We start from the raw sequence: 21,569 nt of genomic DNA on the forward strand, positions 1-21,569 counted from the left end.
GCAGCTTTCCAAGGTTATCAGTAGCCTGGAGCTGCAAACTGCCCAGTTTCTTTAATCATAGGAGAAAACTCTCCAAGGGATGGGAGGCTGCCAGGCTCACCCAGAGAAGATGGAGAACAGAAATGGGATGGCACTGAGATGGCCTTTGAAATGGTCTTGCTTACAAAGGATTCATTGCGGGTACAGGACATTCACCACATAAGAGTCTTCCTCTATCGCAGCAGGAGAGATTTGGCCCTTAACCCCAGAGTTATCTATCTTTTCGATAATACAGATAATCTAAACTTCTCTCTGAGAATCTCCTGTAAAATAACTCAAAGCAGATCAAACTGGGCAGGCCCGATTTTATGTGAGATTAAATATAAGATTTGCCCATTGCCAATTTTTAGCCTGTGTCATCTGATGAGAATAGTATTTTGAGGGATGAGTCATTTCTTAGTTGTACTTAAATCCTCTTCACCGCACAGCTGACTTCTGAAATATAGATGGAGATTCAATTAAGGATCTGTGTCTGGGAGATGCTACATCTGCAGTTGCTGCCTCTGGGATGGTGGCCCTAGGGACACATCACCTGGGCCCAGAGGAACACTCAGAATAGCTTCAAATTTACATCTGATAAGAAATGATCAGCATGGATCAAACCGCTGATCATAAGGAAGGAAGAGTCAGGAAAAGAATGGCTGCTCTTTTATAATCAAAAACCTGTAGTTTCCATTTATCACTGGCTCACAGACTGATTCAAACTGATACAGAGATTTGACATGAATTTCCAAAAGCAATGTAAGGTCAAGAGGCCATCTTCTAATTTTTATAACAGACTTTGTAGGCTGGGAGCCTAAGGCCAGGCGCTCACTGGAGGCAGCTATAGCCACCTGGTGGCTTAAGACAAATACCTGGGAGTCATGCTGCCTCTCCATACCGCATACCTGTTTGTATGCTTCAGGTCCCATTGGCTCTATATCCAGAATCTCTGCTTCCTTCCATCATCCTACTCATACCCCAATCCAAGCCACCATCCCCTGCACCTGCAGGACTGTCACATTGTTCTCACTGGTCTCCCTGCTTACTCTCTAATCCCCACCAATTTTCTCTCATTAGAGCAATTAAGTAGACCTCTTAAAGCATATATAAAATTTTATCTTCTCCCCCAAGTTAAGCTCCTCCAATTGCCTTACTCAGTGGTCATGTAGACCACACCCTAATCTTGGTCTGGCTGCATGCTTTCTCCTCTGACTTTATTCCCCTCCCCTCCCCTCTTCTGGCTGGGCTCCAGCTTCTCTGGACCTGCCTAGTTTCTCCCCTCCAGCTCTTGCTGATGTTTTTCCTCTGCCTGGAAAGCCCCACATGCTGCCCCCTACTCATTTATGAGGTCTTAGCTAACTGCCCTCTCCTTGAAGGGGCCTCCTCTGATAACCATATCTAAGCAGGGGCTCTCTCTTTTCTCCATCTTTTCATCCTGTTCTCTTCCTGGCACTTTTATCAGTTTGAATGTGTGTATCTGTGTGTTTACTTGCTCATTGTCTCCCTTACTGACGTGCCATTAAGATAGGAAACATATCTTTATCCCTATTAGTTAGCACAGTGCCTGGCATACAGGAAGCGCCCAGTAAATATTCACTGAATGAGGGAAAGACTGAAGCGGTGTTCTGAGGGGATGACACGGCCATGTGACTGAATCCGTGCCTTAATGGAATCCACTTCTGCCCATGCCTGAGTAAAGAGTGGTTACCTGGTATCTGGTGGGTTTGCTGAAAGTGTTATTTGCTGTCAGGTTCTCAGAATTCCTCATGCCAGCCTGATATCGAGTCTTCTAGAAGAAAAATACATACATAATACATAATTCATACATACCTAGTAGGACTTGAATAACACCCACTTTTGGGGTGGTCCCTAAAAAGAGGTCCCTTGGGAGGTCAATATGCCCAGTGCTGCTTGGCTTCCTAGAACAGTTTAGTTCTGTAGGATGCCAACAGGTTATGGAATATTGTTTGTCAATTCTGGAAAGCACTGAGTTAAAGTTATATGTGTGTCTGTCCTCCAGGACTCCTTAGAGGTTTTAATGTGCGAATATTGAGAATCCCCAGGAGGAGGAGGTAATGGACAAGGAACCTTTCTTCCCAGAGATCATTCTCCAGTTACATTCCAAGAAGAGCTATTCTACTTCCAAGTCCACTAAGGAGTTCCCCTAAACTGGGGCCTGAGCTTGAGCCCCCAGCAATGCACCTGCCCAAGGAGCTGCAGGGAGCAGGTGGCCCCCGTCACTACTGCTGGTGCTGTAGCTTTGCTGATATGCCCAGAGTTTTGAAAAGTATTGGCCCCTTTTGGTGCCTGGCTCTCCTTGTATCAGGGGCCCCATATGAAACACATACAACTTCCTCCTCCCCCTCCTGCTGCCTTCTTAGCCCCATAAACTCCATGCTACCTACCCTGAATTTGGAATTTAGCATGCCCATTTCAAGGTCATTTTCACAGCTTTTGGCCTTGGATTTGCAGAGTTTGATGAGGCACATCTTGATTCTCATTATGAGATAATAAAATGATTTAGGACTTGGCACTAGATTGAAAGGAGCAGGTAGAGTTCTTCCTTCATCAAAATAAGACAGCCAGAGCTTTGCCCGGGCAAATTTCCACTCCACGTCTGCATCCTCCTGTGAACAAGGGAAACAAGACACCATCAAAGGCCATGATTTAACAGCCGAGCTCAATCTCGGGGTGGGAGTTGGGGTGTAGCCTCCAAGTTCTGGAAGCAGATTTCTAAACAGGACTCCGATACACTTGTGGATCCTCACTACAGGGGTACACTGGGGAGTTTGCTCTCGCTAAAACCTTATGCAATTAGTCATTCCAAAAGATCTCCACTTCTTGGATTCAGCAGGGAAAACAGCAGCCAGTTCATTCTCCCCTCATACTGGGTATTTTTACCAATATTATCCACTTGCCTCTAACCAAAGAAGATATCTCATGGCCACTTAATCCTGTTACCCACAAACATTCACAGATCTGCTGAGATACCACCATCAACATATTACTCTTTTAGAGCAGCATTGCCCCACAGAAATATGTGAGCCATAAAGGTGGATCACATAGGTAAACTTATTTTCTAGTCGCCACAATATAAAAAGTAAAATGGAACAAGTGAAATTAATTTCAGTGATATATTGTATTTAATCCAGTAGACCCAAGATGTTATCATTTCAACAAGTAATCATTATAAAAATTATTAATGAGCTATCGCACATTTTCTCATATTGAGTCTTAGAATCAGTGTGTATTTTGTACTTACGGTCCATCTCAACTTGGACTAGCCATACTTCAGGTGTTCACTAGGTACATGTGGTAAGTGGCTACCATATTGGACACCACAGCATATTTCTTACTGAGTATTTTCTATTGGTTAGAATGCTTCCAGGGAAGGTGCTAAGAGATTATGCATATGCAATTCAAGGGGAACAAACCTGACTATGGTTAGTCAGGCCATAATAACTATGACTTAGTAATAATTACTTTAGTTATAGTTGTTACTATAGTAACCATAATTTACCCCCTTCCCTGGTGGTGGTGATAGATTGAAACCCCAGATCTGTTACTTCTGAGTTGGTGTCAGTGCCTGAAGGCTAACTGGGCTTCCAAGTGGGAGCAGGTGTGTTCTGTAGGCAGGCTCCTTAGGGATTTGCGGCTAGGACAGAGGCATTGGGTTTGGGATCATGCAGACCTGGGCTCACAACCCCTTACTACTAGCTGTGTGACTTTAGGCAAGGGCCTGGACTCTGGAGATGATGCTGCCTCCCTCACATAGCCCTGAGATTGGCATTGAGTATGTGCTCTAGAAGTGGTGGTTTCCTCTCCCCACAGGCATTGGTTACATTCAAGCATCTGTGTGTGGTTGCAGGGATGTGCCATGAGCTATAAGGTCATCACCAGTAGGTGTGGTCATTTTGTTTGCTTTTGCTGAGACCCCATCAGCACCTGGCCTGGTCTATGGGGCATCCTTTTAGACTGGGAGCTTTGTGAGGGCAGGGGTTGCTCCTTGTACAACAGAGAGGTGTGACAGGGACACTCAACCTGAGAGGAATGGTGATATAGTGATGGGAACATGGGCTTTGGAGCCCTCCTGGCTCTGTTCCTTATAGGCTCTGTCACCGTGGCAGGTGATTTAGCTGCTCTGGGCCTCAGTTTCCTCATCTGTAAAATGAGGATAATAATACCTACTTCATAGGTTGTTTTGAGAATTAAAGGAGTTAATGCCTGAAAAACACTTAGTGTCAGACTATTGGTAAACCCTCAGTAAATACTATTTTTTTTGAAAAAATATTTTTTAATTGATTTCAGAGAGGAAGGGAGAAGGAGAAAGAAATAGAAGCATCAGTGATGAGAGAATAACACTGATTGGCTGCCTCCTGCATGCCCCCTACTGGAGATTGAGCCCACAACCCAGACATGTGCCCCTGACTGGAACCAAACCTGGGACTTTTCAGTGCACAGGCCAATGCTCTATCCACTGAGCAAAACTGGCTATGGCGATACTATTTTTTTTTTTTTATCTCTGTAGCTTTACACAGTGCATAGTGTTCAACCTTCAGGCATTTAGCAAACATTTGTAGAGCACCTACTATTATTCTGGCATATGCTAGATAGGCACTGGGGATGACAATCCATGCCCTTGTAAACACACACTCTGGCAATGACACAAGTATGTTAAACAATACATCAGCTAGACTTTTACCTAGTGTTGTGCTAAGAGCCGTGGGAGGCTCTGGGTATTCAGGCCTGTGGCCTGGCCCTGGGGATCAGGGAAGGCTGTGCTGGTGGCTGGCATTTGAGCTGAGATCCAAGGGATGTGTAGTTCCCAACCAGGTTAAAGTGTGGGTGATCTGGGAGGTGGAGAAGAGTGGGAGTTAATTAGTAGGAGAGGCAGTGAGAAGTGTAAACAACTCTTGAGACAACTTTTGAGAAAGTTGGCAGTAAAGAGCAGGAGAGGAAGAGATTGAGAACTAGAAAGTGAGATTGAGGGAGGATTTTTTGTAGTTACCTTTTAAGATCCAGAGACTTACTTAAATACTGACAGGAAGGACTAGATAGAAAGGGAGAGGGTGATGAGGCATATGGAGTCAGGATAATGGCGGCTCCTGAGGAGGCGAGGGGGCAAGGGGCCAGGGCACGTGGGCAGCCTGATTGGATGGAGAAGGAGGGCAGGTGGGGCAGAGCAGGGGGTGTGTGGATTTGGACAGTAGATACTCAAGATCTACTGACTGAATAAATAAGTGTTCTCATGGAAGGCTATGTAAATATATACTCTACCAAAATTCAGTGTGATCTTGAGTAGTGGGCACTTTCAAGAGGCTTTATTCCACTTCTCATGTTCCTGCACACATACTGCCAGTGAGAAGGGGGGGAGGGGGAAGACGAGGACTCTCACCTGATGAGAAGTGTGGGCTGCAGTGAGCTATGTCCATCTTGTGTCATCACACTGTTGGGATAACTTTACAAACCACAGGGTTGCCCCGAACTAGTAGGCATCAATAACATGGCTTTACAGAAACTAAGATGGCGGCATAGGGAAACACCGAAATTGCTGCCTCCTACAACAACTTCAAAACACAATAAAAAGACAAAACGGACATCATCCAGAACTTACAGGAAGGCTGGCGGAGTGGAAATTCTACAACTAGAAGGAAAGAGAAAAGCACACTGAGGGTCAGGAGCTGCGGAAGTAAAGTGCAAAGGTACGGAGGCTCGAGAGTGCGCGGAAAGGGGCTGGTACCTGAGGACTCGGCTGTCTTTTTGAATCAGGAGGGAGTCACAAGCTCCCGACTGCTCTGAACTCCAGTTCCGGGAAGTCTCTGGGGACCCAGGACTCATACGGGGAGAAACTGGACTGTCTGGCAGTGGCCAGAACTCGGAACTCGAGGGCAGCTTTCTCTCAGAGGTGCTTGCAGCATTAAATTATCAGGACACTGAGACGAGCACAGCCCCTTAGGGCAGGGCTGAGAATCCGCCATAGTTCCTTGCTCCGCCCTTTGATTCCCTGAGACCCCGCCCCACCCAGGCTGCGGCAGAGGCTTTTTCATATGAATGCCCTGGCCCTTTGCAACCTGAAAATTACCTAACAAACTGCAGCTGGGCCACAGACCCAGAACTTCCAAGAGAAGGCCCAAGGCCCCACAGCAGCTTGCATTGCTTCACAGCTGGGCCTCATCAGGGCACCTCCAAACTCCAAAAAAGGAAGGGGAATCTGTAGTTCTCTTCATAGCTCCTGCTGGGTAACCTCCAAGAGCCAGTGTACCCAGTGGTCAGAGAGGGACCATCCGGATTACAACTCCTCAGATCCATAAGGGACACACCCAGGGGGCAGACTCAGTGAGCACCAAAGCCCCACTGAAGCAAGTCTTGCCCAGAAGGGTGTCTTCAGCACAGAAGTTCTCCCACTGCAGACACAGCCAATTCTCACAGCCAATTGGCCTGGAGGTCAATTCCTCCCAGTGATCCTCCAACAATCAAGGCATAACTACAACCAGACTGTGCACAGAGCGCACAAGGGGGTGCACCAAGAGTGTCCACCTCAGGTAACGGGGGAGGCTGAGTCACTGGGCCCTACAGGACACGTAGCACACAAAACCACTCTACCAACACAGGGAAGCATAAAAAATGCGGAGACAAAGAAACAGGTCACAAATGAGGAAAGCAAACGACTGGATATAGAGTTCAAAACCACGTTTATAAGGTTTTTCAAGAATTTTATGGAAACCGCCGATAAATTTAGTGAGACCCTCAAGAAATCTAGTGAGACCCTCGAGGATATGAAAAAGGACCAACTAGAAATTAAGCATACACTGACTGAAACAAAGAATAATATACAGAGATCCAACAGCAGAAAAGAGGATCCCAAGAATCAAGTCAAAGATTTGAAATACAAAGAAACAAAAAATACCCAACCGAAGAAGCAAAAAGAAAAAAGATTACAAAAATATGAAGATAGTGTAAGGAGCCTCTGGGACAACTTCAAGCGCACCAACATCAGAATTATAGGGATACCAGAAGAAGAGAGAGGGCAAGATATTGAAAACCTATTTGAAGAAATAATGACAGAAAACTTCCCCTACCTGGTGAAAGAAATAGACTTACAAGTCCAGGAAGTGCAGAGAACCCCAAACAAAAGGAATCCAAAAAGGACCACACCAAGACACATCATAATTAAAATGCCAAGAGCAAAAGACAAAGAGAGAATCTTAAAAGCAGCAAGAGAAAGAAACTCAGTTACCTACAAGGGAGTACCCATACGACTGTCAGCTGATTTCTCAACAGAAACCATGCAGGCCAGAAGAGAGTGGCAAGAAATATTCAAAGTGATGAATGCCAAGAACCTACAACCAAGATTACTTTATCCAGCAAAGCTATCATTCAGAATAGAAGGTCAGATAAAGAGCTTCACAGATAAGAAAACGCTAAAGGAGTTCATCACCACCAAACCAGCATTATATGAAATGCTGAAAGGTATTCTTTAAGAAGAGGAAGAAGAAAAAGGAACTCTTACTATTTGCCACAGCATGGATGGAACTGGAGAGCGGATAAATACCACATGATCTCACTCATTTGTGGAATATAATGAACAACATAAACTGATGAACAAGGACTGATCCAGAGACGGAGAGGCATTGATTGGACTGTCGAGCCTTCGAGGGAAGGTAGGGGAGGGTGGGGGCAAGGGGGAAGGATCAACCAAAGGACTTATATGCAAGCATATAGGCCTAACCAATGGACACGGACAACGGGGGGGTGAGGGCATGAGCGGGGGGGGGGGGAGGGTAGGGGGTAACTTGGGGATAAGGACATATATGTAATATCTTAATCAATAAAAAATATATTTAAATAAAAATAACATGGCTTTACATTTCACATTCATTTGGACCGAAGTATGATATGCTTGTTAGGATGGGGCCAACCTTCTCAGGTGAGTGGTACAGAGACCCACAGATTACTGTTTTCTCTTACACACGGGAGAACTGAGGCCCAGAAGGGCGGGGAGCACTAGTTATCAATAGCTCATCCACATAGGTGACCAAATAGGCGCAGCACTTAAAAAAAGATGTTTCTCAACAGATGCTGCATTTCCGCAGGGGGAGGGTATGAGGAGGCTGGGGAGGAGGGAGGGGAAATGAGGGCTTCAGGGCCTAGCTTTTCCTTGCCTAATCTGTCACATCATTTGACCCCTTTCTTTGTTGTTCCTACTATTTAGCATACTTTTTTTTGGAGGGCATTATGGACCAAATGTGTCCTCCTAAAATTTATATGTTGAAACTCTAATCCTCCATACATTAGAATGTAACTGTACTTGGAAATAGGGCCTTCAAAGTGGTAATTAAGGTTAAATGAAGTTATAAAGATGGGACCATAATCTAGTATGATTGATGTCATTATAAGGAGAAGAAGATACACCAGGGATGCATGCACAAAGAAGAACGCCATGTGAGGGCAGAATGAGGAGGCAGCCACCTGCAAACCTAGGAGAGGCCTTAGGAAAAAACAGCCCTGCTGACACTTTGATCTTGACTTCCAGCCTCCAGAGCTATGAGTAAATAACTTTCTATTGTTTAAGCCACCCAGTCTGTGGTATTTTGTTATGGAAGATCTAGTTAACTAATACATGGAGGTCTTTATTTTTTCTGTGTGAGAAATACACAAGTAATTGTTTCTTATAAAAGATTTAAGTGCAGAGATATAACAAGCACATGTGAATGTCCCTTTCAAAACTCCTCTCTCTTACTCCCTTCCCCAGAAGGTGTGGAATCTTTTCTCTGTCTTTCTCTACTTTTCTTTCAGTATATTCATATTTGCATGTAAACAAGATTTACTTATATTCTTCTATCACTTGCATTTTTTCCCTCAATATTATAGGAATTTTGCTATGTCAGCACAAAGTTTTTCTCATTGTATATATAGTATTATATACAGTATCCTATACTATATTACAGTTTACTTAAAGATTCTAATATTGATGAAGTACTTCCAAGTTTTTCTTTAATGAAAAACTATGTAAAATCATATTTCTGCATGGATCTATTCCTAGAATTGGAATTATTGCATGAAGGGGTTAGTGCATTTTATTTTGTTTTAATTTTTAGTTTATTTATATAACTTTATAATAAGTAAATCAATAACATGATTTCTGAAACACAAAAAGGTATAAATGGAAAGGCATCCAACCACCTTTGTCCCCTAGCACCACCTCTTAATAGTACCCTGCTGTGCATCTGTCAGGTACTCTTTCAAATACTTATACAGTCATAAATTAATATGTATTCCCCTCTCTTCCTTTCTTGCACAGACAGAGTACACCATGTATATTGTTCTGCAACTTGATTTTTTTCACTTAACACTCTATCTTAAAGGTTTCACCAAATCAGTGTATAGAGAACATCGTCATCCTTTTTTTAAACTGCACAGTATCTCACTGTTGAGATGCACCATAATCTATTTATTTAGATTCCTGTTAATGCTCATTTAGTTTATTTTTAATTTCTTGCTGTCCTAAACAAGGCTTCAATCAATAGATTATGGTTTATGCATTTTAATTTTGATGAATGCATCCTGGGACATTCTCTTGACTCCCTTATCTATTTGGCAGAATTCTATTAGTCTCTGAATGGCCTTCAGGCATCACCTCTGCAAGCTTCCTCCCCTTTGGCCAATCACAGTCTCTGCTTTGCACCTTCTGCACCTTGTAGGACTTCTTTGGGTGCGCTGGCCCAAGGCACTACACTTTGTTGATTGACATGTTTTTTTTTTGGCACTGAACTGAGTTCTTCAAAGGCACGGACTGTATCTTAGTCATTTCTGTATTATCATGCCTACCACAGGCATGGCATAAAGAAAGGAATTAATAAATACATGTGAGAGGCAGAAAGAATGTGGGCTGAAAGATAGTTATTTTGATTTGCTGTGGGTCACCTCTATGCCATCCTGTGGGGAAACATGTAAAGAGTAAAGAGTCATGAACCTGAGTCTTTCTGCCTTTGTCGGGCCATTTTCTGTGTGGTGCCCACTATGCCATGTGGCAGGTGACAATCCAGGAAGAATGAATGCCTGTTTGCTGTTTTGGCTTCACATTAAAAACACGGGGGTTCTAAAATCATTACCTTCATTGCTGAAAACAGCAATGTAAATTAAACCAAGGGGGAGAGAGGATTATCCATTAACGGGTCTTACCTCAATTTCCTGATATGAGTTGTTGATCATGGCTATTAGCATATTGAGCAGCACTACCACCATGGTGACGTTATAAACGCCATAGAGAACATAGCCAATGTTCTCAATGAATTTGTGGTCATATTTCAGCACCACTGAGATCACTTCAGACAAGCCAAAGATGGACCAAAATAAGGTTTTGAAACTTTCTTCAACCCTGCAAGGAAACAGCAGTCATTTCAGGCAGTTTGTATCAGCTAATACTTTTCACACGGAAGTTGCTATTACCTAGACTTCAGTGGTTACCCTTGAGTGGGGCTGGGGCTGGCTGGTAGTGCCTGTATTCTGAAATAATGAGACATTCAGATTTCTAAGAACACTTGGAAAAAATATTATAAAGGGCAGGTTCTTTCTTTTCATTCAGTCAATTTATTTGGACTACTGACAGTAGTGTCATTTTTATCTTGTAATTAAACATTTAAAATTAAATACCAGGGCAAATATTTATTCTAATACAAATTATTTTTCTCAGAAGCACATTCTTCCTTCAGTAGTTTGAGACTCTTCTCAGACTACCCAGTCCCACATGAAAGGAAGAGGATGGTGTCTACTGATGAAGCTGGCATCACTGGTGACTGGGACTTGCTGGGCACTTGACACAGATCAGCTCACTTAAGCCTTATAACCACTTCTGTGGTGGGCTCGCTTATTACCTCCATTTTACAGATGGAACCACTCACGCTCAGAGCCTATGTGTCTTTCCTGGAAAGTGGGATGCAAATCCAGGTGTGTCTGAGTTTAAAATTGTGTGTATTTCAAACCACTATCCTTTCCCACCCCCTGGCCCTGTGGACTGAGGCCAGCCACATATATGAAGTCCTCTAAATTTGAGTTGAATGATCAGGAATGAGAGTGGGGAGTTTAGTGTGCCCATATTGTTGCAGTTTGCTAGGTCAACACCCAAACTGCACTCACTCTTCAGCTCACTCAAAGTAGTTACTGCATGTGCACTGAGGAAAGTTTGAGGAACACCTGGCATTTAGGACACTACTCTTTGATGCTCATGAGATTTTGGAGTTACCAAAGTACCCTGGTTTTAAGAGTAATATCCAAGCACATTTCACACTGTACTTTGTGGTCCTGACCCTGTATTAGTTTTATGACATAGAACCTAATCAGAAAGCTGGATTTTGGTTGGGTGGTTTAGAACATGCACATGTATCTGATAACATTTGAATGCCTGAGCAGTTCTTTTAGTTTGCACCCAGATTTCTCGTATCATTTGTGAGAAAGCACTTCCGTTTTTCTCTTCAACATTTCAGATTTTCTACACTCACCCACAAATGGCCAGGATTAGCTAGATTAAAAAAAAAATCAGCGTTTCTTCAGGATTGGTATTTATTTGACAAGATGTACAAAAATACTGGTTCTTACCACATTGGTTAAACATTTCACTCTGACTCGCATGCATGTTCCGCTCTCCTGTGTGTGAGTGTGTGGGGGCGTAGGTATACGTGTGTGTCTAGCTAGCTGTTTGGCTCTATGCACCGCTGTCTGCAAACTAAATATAGAAGTGTTTTTTTGTGGTCATTATTTGTTTTTGTTTTCCTTTAAAAACATGAGTTTGGAATATTTAATTCATTTTCATTTTAGCAAGAAGGAATTTCGTTGGAGGTTTGGAAGTAACCACTGGGTAACAAGCCATTATTGTAGAGCTCCAGCTCCTGAGGCTACTTTGAGAAAGAGGGAAAACTGTTTCCTCATGCAAGATGCAGCTCATTTGTGTAAAAAAGATGCTGTTCCTTGTGGAGCCTGGCTCACTGCAGGCATTGTCTCCATTTAGAAGCAATCTTTTGGTTATCACCCTAGAGGAAGGGAACAGTGGCCGCACACCAAACCCCATAGCTAGGATGTGGCCTCTCTGACAGTTGTTTCCTTCCTGGTGGATCAGGTAGAATCTGGAGGACACTCTGTTGAAAGGAGGGGCTGGGCGAACAGGTACTGGTCTAGGATTATGCACTTAAACCACAAAGAGTCTAAGAAATGGGTAATATTTGCGACTGAGAGACATTTTACAGAAATTCATCTTCCTTTTCTTACCTTGGAAAACCCCACAAACCTTTGGCTGACACAATGAAGGAAGCAATTATAGAACACATCAAAGGAAAGCTTTCTGAATTCTCATTAGGGAAAATGCCTAGGTTCAGTCTGTATTTTTCACATTTGCTTCTTCCTATGATTTTTGCCACCAAGCTCTGATTTATCCATAGTGCCTTCTCTGAGGCATTCTATGTCAACAGTCTGAAGGAGGCAGAGCTGCCCCATTAAGCTGTACATGTTCCATTAAAAAAATATTTATAGATCCCTAAACCTAGACCCATGCCTCTTCTCTACCACTCCCACCCTTTGCTCCCCCCCTCAGGCTTGGAATGATGAGCTGTTCAATTGTTGTCTGGCTTCTAGTTAATCTTCAAAAATGTTTTATTTCTATTCTATAGCTTAAGGATTAGCCTCTAGACTTGAATTTGACCATGATCTCCAGGAAAATCTAATTACAAGAGGCCTGCCCCAAGCACTTTGGGATTGCCAAAGTGAGAGGAACTCCCTTGGCATCTTACCTGGCAGGAAGGGGTCTTACCCAAACAAACAATGTGTTTTTAACAAGCTCTTCTAACCACTAGGGGATATCTATAGCCCCTGCTTCCTCTTATTATGGGGCAAAATGAGTTTCAGTAAAAAATACCTTTAAAAAAGGCAGAGTCCATTGGTTTGCATAATCCAAAATGGCTAGATTCACCATTGTCATCTCTTGGATCTTTCATTTATACCCACACCTCTTTACAGGAACTTTCAGTGGACTAACAGAATATAATAGTTTTGTTGTTATTTCTCAGAGGGGACCTTATGGGCTGAGTTATGCCCAACTAGCTGGACTAAGTTGTGAGCAATTAAATATTTTATCCATAGCTCAGAACATAACTAAAATATATTATGAACAGAATTGAAGAATTCAGTGTTTCAGAATTACATGAACAAACTAAAACATTTATGTTTATATAATCTTGGTCTGTGAGAGATTTCATAAACCACAGAGGGAAAGAATTGCCCCAATCAAACTTGTATACATAAAAAACGTAAGTAAAAATATAAGGTAAAAAGACTAAGGGAGTAAAGAATTTGCAACACATAGGACAATAGATGATGTCTTTCTTACATAAAGAGCTCTTATAAATCAATATGAAAATGACAGACATCCTAGTAGAAAGAAGGGGAAATATCCATAAAAACTTGATGTTTTTCTGGTGACAATAAGTAACTTGATATACCCAATAATTAATTTGATATGCCATGCTTATGGCATCTTCTGGCGGAGTATGTAGCAGGAAACAAATGAAACTTCTCCTCACTGCCCTGAGAGGGAAGAGACTTTTGTTCACTTTGACCTTGGAAACCTATAGTAATTATTCTCAGAAAGAAGCTGGCCTCAGATAGAAGGCAATAGTACATTACTAATTTCAGGAGTTTGGGCATTGGAGCTAATCCCAATGTCTTATGAGGTTATGATGCTCTCTGAGTCATGTACTAATCAGCACCACAAATTTTAGGAGCTATGGGACTCGGAGCATGGGGTTGTCTTTCAAGAAGAAAGTATCTTACATTTGGCTTCCTTGGTATTCACCAGGAAGCCATTTGTCTCACAAAAGGTTCCCACTGTCAACTAGCTGGTCTCAAGGCTAAATTTAAGGTTCTTTACTGATAGGGAAGGCAGCCACTGGTTCTACATCATCTTCCCATCCACTCTGGCTAGCTACAGAGTTTGCCACAGATTCCTCCAATTGTGTCAGTCATGGGAATCTTCACAGAGATAGCTGGAGGCAGAAGAACAGCAAAGGTGCATGCCTGGGTTCAAATTCCAGCTCCAACATGTCTTGGCCTTGTGAGCTTGGGCATGTTATAAAACTTGTTTGAGTCTCAATTTACTCATCTGTGAAATGGGATAATGGTGTGTTATTAAGTTGCTGTAAAGTATATAGTAAGAGCCCAATAAATGGTAGCTATTATTTTTATTCATTTGTTTGTTAGTCAAATATTCACTGACCTCCCAGCTATTGTCCAGGTTATAAGGATACTCTGCTGCCCAGAACATGTTTCTGTCCTTGTGGGGGTCCCAGTCTCAAGCATGCCCTGTAGAGTGAGTGAATGCTATAAGTAAGTAAGCAAGGACTCTCCATTTGCCTTGCCTTACCTTGCTGGGGAACACATAGAACCCCATCAGCCCCTCAGGTGCTTCCACACAAGACTGAGTGGAGTTAATAAATCAGCTGCCTATTGACTTTTCTGAACAACCCTCATCTTCCTTCCTGTCTGCAAAGATCATCACAAACCCTTGATTTCATGTAAATCCTCTCTGCTTTCTCCAACGCTTTCTGTCTTTCAATATTTGACATGTACTCAATAGGCCACCCTGGCATAAGAAGTGCTCCTAACGAATAAAAGGGGAAAGTGCCTATGAGTGATGTTGAATAGAGCACGATTCACCTCCCTCTTAGTGGGTGCGGTGTATGTTGGGGTGGGGAGGGGAGGTTGGAGCTGATTTGTCAAGTAGAAGGCAGGGATGTGGTAATCAGTTCTCTACCAGATCTGTCTCACCTGCATAATGGGATTTTAATAACAGTTTGCTTAAAGAGGCAGTTGTGTATGAGAAAAAACTGATCAACAAGGCGACGGTTTGGGAGGATTGTTACAAAAATTGCTGCTTCTTCAGAATGCCATGAAGCCCTTCCTCCAGTGTCATGGCATTCTCTCTCTCTCCTTCCCCAAACAGTTACGTTCAGTTACCTACCCAAATCTGCACACAGCAGGGTACAATTAAGCAGGAGGACCAGCTCCTACTAGACTGTTTCTCAGTAGCAGGCGTTGGGCTAGAGTTCTGCTGAAGTAGAGACACTGGACACCTGCCACTGAGCTGGGAGATGGAACGAGATGCTTGGACCATAGAGACTCTGTGAGAGGGCCATGCTCTACTGCCCAGACTGGAGGCTGAGAGCAGTAGGGCCAGGCTCTAGGAAGGTCAGGGGAAGAGAGTGAGACTCCAGAGAAAGTCTGAACTGCACCCCTACTGTGCCCTGCTATGCCTTGCTATGCCCTGCTATGTCCTGCTAACTTGTGTGCTCCAAATCACTTCCTGTTTTTCACTTCTTGTTTTTTCTAGGGCCCTAAATGAGGAGTTTGGCCAGTGATTTTCACCCTTTCTCATCTCGTGGCATACATAAACTAATGACTGAAATTCTGTAGCACACCAAAAAGAATTTTTTTTGGCTGATATGACAAAAAATAGGTATAATTTGATTCATCACACCAGATGGCTATTGTTGTATTGGCTGTTCTTTTTTGTTTGTTTGATAATCTAAGGCAGTGGTCGGCAAACTGTGACTCGTGAGCCACATGTGGCTCTTTGGCCCCTTGAGTGTGGCTCTTCCACAAAATACCATGTGCAGGTGCGCACGTACAGTGCGATTGAAACTTCATGGCCCATGCACAGAAGTCGGTATTTTGTGGAAGAGCCACACTAAAGGGGCCAAAGAGCCGCATATGGCTCGCAAGCCGCAGTTTGCCGACCACTGATCTAAGGGAAAAGAGGTCAGTGCCCCAGACTAAATAGTCAGGTATTGCATATTTTAATAACTTCTGCATTATCAGTTGAAAATCACTGATTTAGATAGTCCAGAAGTACAGGAGTCTGGCCCCAGAGTCAGTGCCAGGGAACTTGGATGCACAAAGCCTAAAGCCCATACAGCCCCGATTTATTCATACTGAAGACCAAACTCTTCCTCCAGGAGCCTGGTTGCTTCTCAAGGGCAGAGCTGTGCTTTCTTCCCTTATGAAACTCCAAACCTAGTCCAGATTTTGGCTCACTGAAGGCACTGGGTAAGTTCAATGTCCACTGAATGAATGAATAAATCCCTGATGCACATTTTGGCTTCTTGGTTCCTGATCCCAGTGTCACCTAGTCCAGGTAGGGCTCTGGTGAGGCAGAGTGCAGGCTTTGAAGTTAGGTAAACCTGGGTTTGACTGTGAGCTTTTGGTCAAATAACTCTGTGCCTTTTTTTTTTAAATTCTAGCTGTAAAATGGAAAAACAACAATCTCTTCTTCATAGGGTTGTCATGAGGATTAAATGAGTTAATAGAATGCTTGTGAAGTGCATAAAATACTTCCTGGCACATAACAAATGTGTGATAAATGTTACTAATTTTATTACCAATATTCATATTTTTTCTTTCTTAACTGCATTGGCTCCAGCATCAGGGGAAAAGACTTCCACCCTACAATCAAGTCTCAGAATAATCTTTTAAAAACATGAATCAGATCCTGCCCCTCTTCTCTAGTGGCTTTCCATAGGCTAACAACTGAACTCAGTCACCTAGCTCACGCCTCAAGGCCCCAGGTAATCTGAATCCTCCCCACCTCATTAGCCCACAGCAGCAAGGCACTCCCGCTTCTGTCCCTCCCTATTCCTCTGCCTGGAATGCCTTTTCCCTTTCTCTCCATATGGCCACTCATTTTTTCTCATCCTTTAGGCTTTAACTGATTGTCACATGCTCAAGTAGTCCTTCTCTGACTGTTGTGTCTGAAGGAAGCCCTCTCCTAATTCCCCTTTCGTATAGTGTTTTATTTTTTCTTAGCTCTCAGCACTTTACCTCTTTATTTAAAAAAATTATTTTGGGTCTCTTTTCTCTGTTACCACATTCATGGAGGAACTCGACCTCCACAAGGGCAGGGACTGCTCACTTTTCTGTCATCAGTACCCAGAATAGCGCCCAGCTCATAGTAGGGACTCAGTAAACATTTTTGTCAATGAATGATTAAATTCTGGGAAAATGAGTGCTCAGATTCACCCAAGAACTGTCTCTTCTGATAGTTCTCTAGAGCTAACCCTGGACAGTTCAGTTTCCTGTCCCTCTGTCACTTTGAAGAATGACAGTTTAAACCTAAGTTATATCCTAAAACTGAATTTTAGTGAATAAAAAGGTAGGGATTTCTTCCCTTTAGGATGGCTACCATCAGTCTGAGTATAAGAAAAAGGACTTCGGGAAATGTCTGAGAACATGCTGTGAAAACATCCAAAAGGGCACATTTTCAGTGTATCATCAGTTCTTTTCCCTCAAAACTTTGTGAGCTCTTAGCCTGTTCCAGAAGCTCAAAGGTACCAAGCTTTTAAAATTCATGTCATGAATAAACATGAGGAGAGGATATAAATAAACATAGGACAGTAGAATGCCTTTTGGTAGCAGGCATAATCATCCTTCTAAAGTAGCCCAGGAGCCCTGGCCAGTAGTTAGAGTGTTTAGAGTGTTGGCCCGCACACCGAAGGGTCACAGAATCAATTCCCAGTCAAGGGCACATACCTGAGTTGCAGGTTTGATCCCTGGCCCTGGTTGGGGTGTGTGTAGGAGGCAACCAATCAACGTCTTTCTCTTTCTCTCTCCCCACCTCCCTCCTCCTTCTCTTCCTCACTTCCACTCTCTCTAAAAATCAATGGAAAAAATATCCTTGGGTGAGGATTAACAACAAAAAAATAACCCAGGAAAAGATCTATATTTTTATCACTTATTGCACTTACTGGAGAGTTATGCTAGGATAAGAACTTAATGTTAGACCCAAGGTATATATTTAAGCCATGCAAGGGCTCCTTCTCCTACCCTCTTGAGCCCAGTTGCCAGAGTACTCTCCGAAGGCAGATCTGATTTCACTTCCTCCTTTTCACAAAGCCTTAGTGGAGAGCTAATACCCTATCAGGACTTACTTCATTGGCTCCTGCTGGGTTATCTGATCTTACTTTCTGCTATTTCCCAAAACTCTTGCCTACTTGCCTACTTTTTCTTTTCCTTTTTACAAAAGTTTATTCTTAAATGTACAACAAGCTCCAAGATAATATTTCATTCTAGCTATAGGTGGCAGCAGATAGTAGGGCAGGGAATCCAGATGTTTAGACAGGAATGGAATTAAGGATCACCATGCCTTAGGCACAAAGAACAGCTTGCTTTTTGGCAGATTTCTTAATTCCACTGTGGCCAGGGGGCCCTTCCATGTGCCCCTCAGTTTGAGCTCCTCATATTTCTTCTCTTTTTGTTTCTGCTCTAGTGCCTTATCTTATCTGTCTCCTTGACCTGCTTCTTGCCACCTTTGTGTCCAGACATGGAAACAGCTTTTATTTTTTTTTAAAGAAAATTTTTGTACCACGAGGCATTGAAACATCTGAGCACATCAGTACATCAGTATATGGGCGGTAAGGCAGCTACTTTCTCCTTCACTTCAAAAAAAAAAAACAACAAAAAAACCCTGCTTATTGACACTTTGCACAGGCTGGCATATCCTTCTAGTCACCCTCAAAGACCTTTTTAGGGTCACCCCCTCTATGAAGCCTTCTTTGACCTTGCCAGACAGAGTCCAGTGCTTCTTCCTCATTGTGCTGCCCAAGTACCCTTTTGAGGATATTTTTGATTAGAAAAGTCTCAACCCAGCTATGCTGTGAAGTTGTCTCCATAATAGCTGATGCTTGCTTTTTTTTACTTTTCAGACTCCCCTACTTGTTTATGAGATTCTTAAGGATGAGAGCATTGTTTTATTAACCTCAATGATAGCAGAGCCAAACACAGAACTTGCCATTCGATAGCTTCTCCATAATATTTGTTGAATGAATATACATACTTTGGAGTAGAAAGCTGCTTTACCTAGGGGGCAATTGCAGGCTGCATATTTAGTGCTGAGATATGTAGAATCACCAGGTTCTCAGTGATAATCATTAATCTGAATTTCATATGTTGTTTTTTAGAATAGCCATAGGAAAGCTATTGTAAAACACCCAGCTTCTACCTCAGAGCATATGCCCTGGTGTGGGAAGTGGGGGGAATTTCTGGTCAAAAGGTGGAGGATGGGCTTGGAGTCATGCAGATCTGGGTTCAAATCTTCTTATTGGTTCTGTGATTTTGGGCAAGTTCAGCATCTCTCCGAGCCTCAGTTTCCTGGTAGTAATATCTGTGTCATTCCATTGTGAGGTGGATCAAATGGGAAAGCAGCACATGTGCTTATCACAAATTGTTCAACAATAGGATGGTGCAGGGGTCCTGAGGTGGAGTAGGCATGGACAGAGTCTCAGGGAGTCTCCTTCAGCCCCAGTGCCCCTTCAGGTTCATTGGAGCCAGCCTCTGAGCTGTGGGCACTGAATCAGTGCCTTCTGCCCCTGCTGGGCATACGAATCTGAGTCTGGAAATTTTCCATACTGTCATGGAAAACAGAAGCTTCTAATTTTGCCTAGCACTGCTGAAGCTCCTTCCATTAAAACGATTCCTGGGAGACAGAATTACCTTAGGAAAAGTATTATTTTTTATTAGATAAGTCTCAACCCAGCTATGCTGTGAAGTTGCCTCCATAACAGACTGTGGAAAAGATTGGCTGGGATCATCTTTGGGGGGGTCAGGGCCCACATTTAATCTCTAATCAGAAGTAAGTGGGGGAGGCCAAGTTTACCCAAAGGAAGGCGAGGAGCCCATCATGGGTCCCCCCATCCTGGGCATTCTTGGTCACATCTGTGTACCTGATCTGCGATGGTCACCAGTTGGATGGGTATAAAGAAGGCCATCCTTTCCTGTGCATTCTCATTCAGCTGCATTTCATTAGTGGGCCAAGGAGTTTTTGTCTCTCTTTTTCTAACACTTAATACAGAGTGCTGGGATCCCAAGATTTCCATATAGTCTCTAAGCAGAAAAATCCTTGCTTTATGAAATATGTCCATTCCAGCAAAGTTGACTATAAAACAAAACTCCAAAAACCAAATCCTATTTGTCTACTGATTTCTATGATAAGATCAAAGATATAGTCCCATTTAGAACAAAATTCCTAACAGTTGGAATTGAGAGCTTTTCTTACAGGCTTTCTGAAAGAAAGTACATTCTCAGGCAGTTTTCTTTTCACATCCTCACCCTGGCCTTAGGATACTTGATTTTGTACTGAGAGCATAAAACATACTGAACATCTCCTCCTTCCCGTGGGTCATTTGCAGTTTCTAATGGAAGTGGCTTGGAGACAGTGAGCTGTTAGCAGGTGCACTATCTGTCATGTCCAGGCAGCCCCGTCCCTGCTCTTCCCTTCAGGTCAGCCTCCTACACAGAAGCAGCTGTGAAGCATGACCAAGACCTTTGAGGAAACCGTTGGTTCTGAAGTGAAAGGAAGCTGAAAGATTGGGAAATGCTTATAGGATCTGACTCCAGAGCTCGCTTTTTTAATGCAGAGCTGAGACTCGTCTCCACCTCCCTATCTGAGTAATGATGAGGTTGAATCAGATCAGCATTGCTCATTGCATGGTCCTAAGACCACCCGAATCAGAATCCTCAGTGGCTTGTTAATCCAGGCTTCTAGGCCTTGTGTGGAACTCGAAGGGGTAGAGCCTGGGAAGGCCCAAGTTTAGCCATCTCCCCAGATGATTCTGGTATGGTTTGAGAATCATTGATCTCAATCAAGACTGCTCAGACTGTGTGTTTATTCATCCTGTGGCAGATTCATTCAATCTGTCTGTTTTCTTCTTACCCCCTCCTTGAGGTCTGTCAGATGAGGGATGGGAATTTGGGGAAGGAGGTATGTGATTCCAGAACTGGAACACAATGGGGATTAGGGCAGGGCTTGGTTGAGGGTTGGGGTTCTGCCATTGGTAGAGAAACCTTTCCTTTTGTCCCAGGATGTCCCTACGTCTCCCATCTGGGATAGTACACTACTGGGTGGGGTTTAAGTGGGAGTGGCTTTTGTGAACTGACCTGGGACTGCACCCCTAGGGTGAACAAGGTTCCTATAAGATAGCTCTCTATTAGTTCCTAACAGATGGAGTGCAAAGTAGACTCCTGAACAGTCTCTAGGAACCTAAGCTGTCCTTGAACATGTCAGGATGAGTTTTGGGGTGGGGTGGGGGTCAATCAATGGGGCAAGGATACCTACACTATGCTCCTGGCCATATTTCCTTTCTGTAGAACTGAGTCTTCCAACTCTGTAAGACCATCTTTCCCTATAAGCTTAAAAAGACTCCCCATGGATGGGCCAAAGGGAAGATCCTGAGCTGGGAAGGGTGGCCGGGGCATGAGCCACTATGAAGCAAACATTCACCTGAGGGGGGTCATTGGTCTTTATCATCAGCTTAGCTGATTCTCAAATAGTTCTGAGTTGCCTAATGCACAAGACTCACTTATCTCTAGTGTGGCCTTTTGTTTATCAAAGAAGGTTCTAAGCTCTGACATGCTCCAGAGAGCATTCAAAAGGTAAGAGGTGGCATTTACAAAAATCCATTCTTTCCTCTCCACCTCACTGCTCTTTTGACTGTTTTCCTGTTCGATCTAATCCT

The 21,569-nt window shown here is 43.2% G+C and overlaps 1 protein-coding gene across 1 annotated transcript in view; it reads right to left on the reverse strand.

The window, feature by feature from the left end:
• Nucleotides 1-21,569, reverse strand: part of TRPC7 (transient receptor potential cation channel subfamily C member 7) — a gene marked incomplete at both ends in the record, with an annotated part of 127,113 nt that overhangs the window by 4,445 nt on the left and 101,099 nt on the right. Inside the window, 3 exons of the mRNA XM_081090747.1 lie at nt 1,730-1,810; nt 2,427-2,648; nt 10,204-10,399. Of these exons, the coding sequence (XP_080946873.1) occupies nt 1,730-1,810; nt 2,427-2,648; nt 10,204-10,399 (499 nt within the window). The remainder of the gene's footprint in view (nt 1-1,729; nt 1,811-2,426; nt 2,649-10,203; nt 10,400-21,569) is intronic.

The sequence above is a fragment of the Myotis nattereri genome, assembly GCF_964212035.1.
Source record: "Myotis nattereri genome assembly, chromosome: 5".
Taxonomy (NCBI): domain Eukaryota; kingdom Metazoa; phylum Chordata; class Mammalia; order Chiroptera; family Vespertilionidae; genus Myotis; species Myotis nattereri.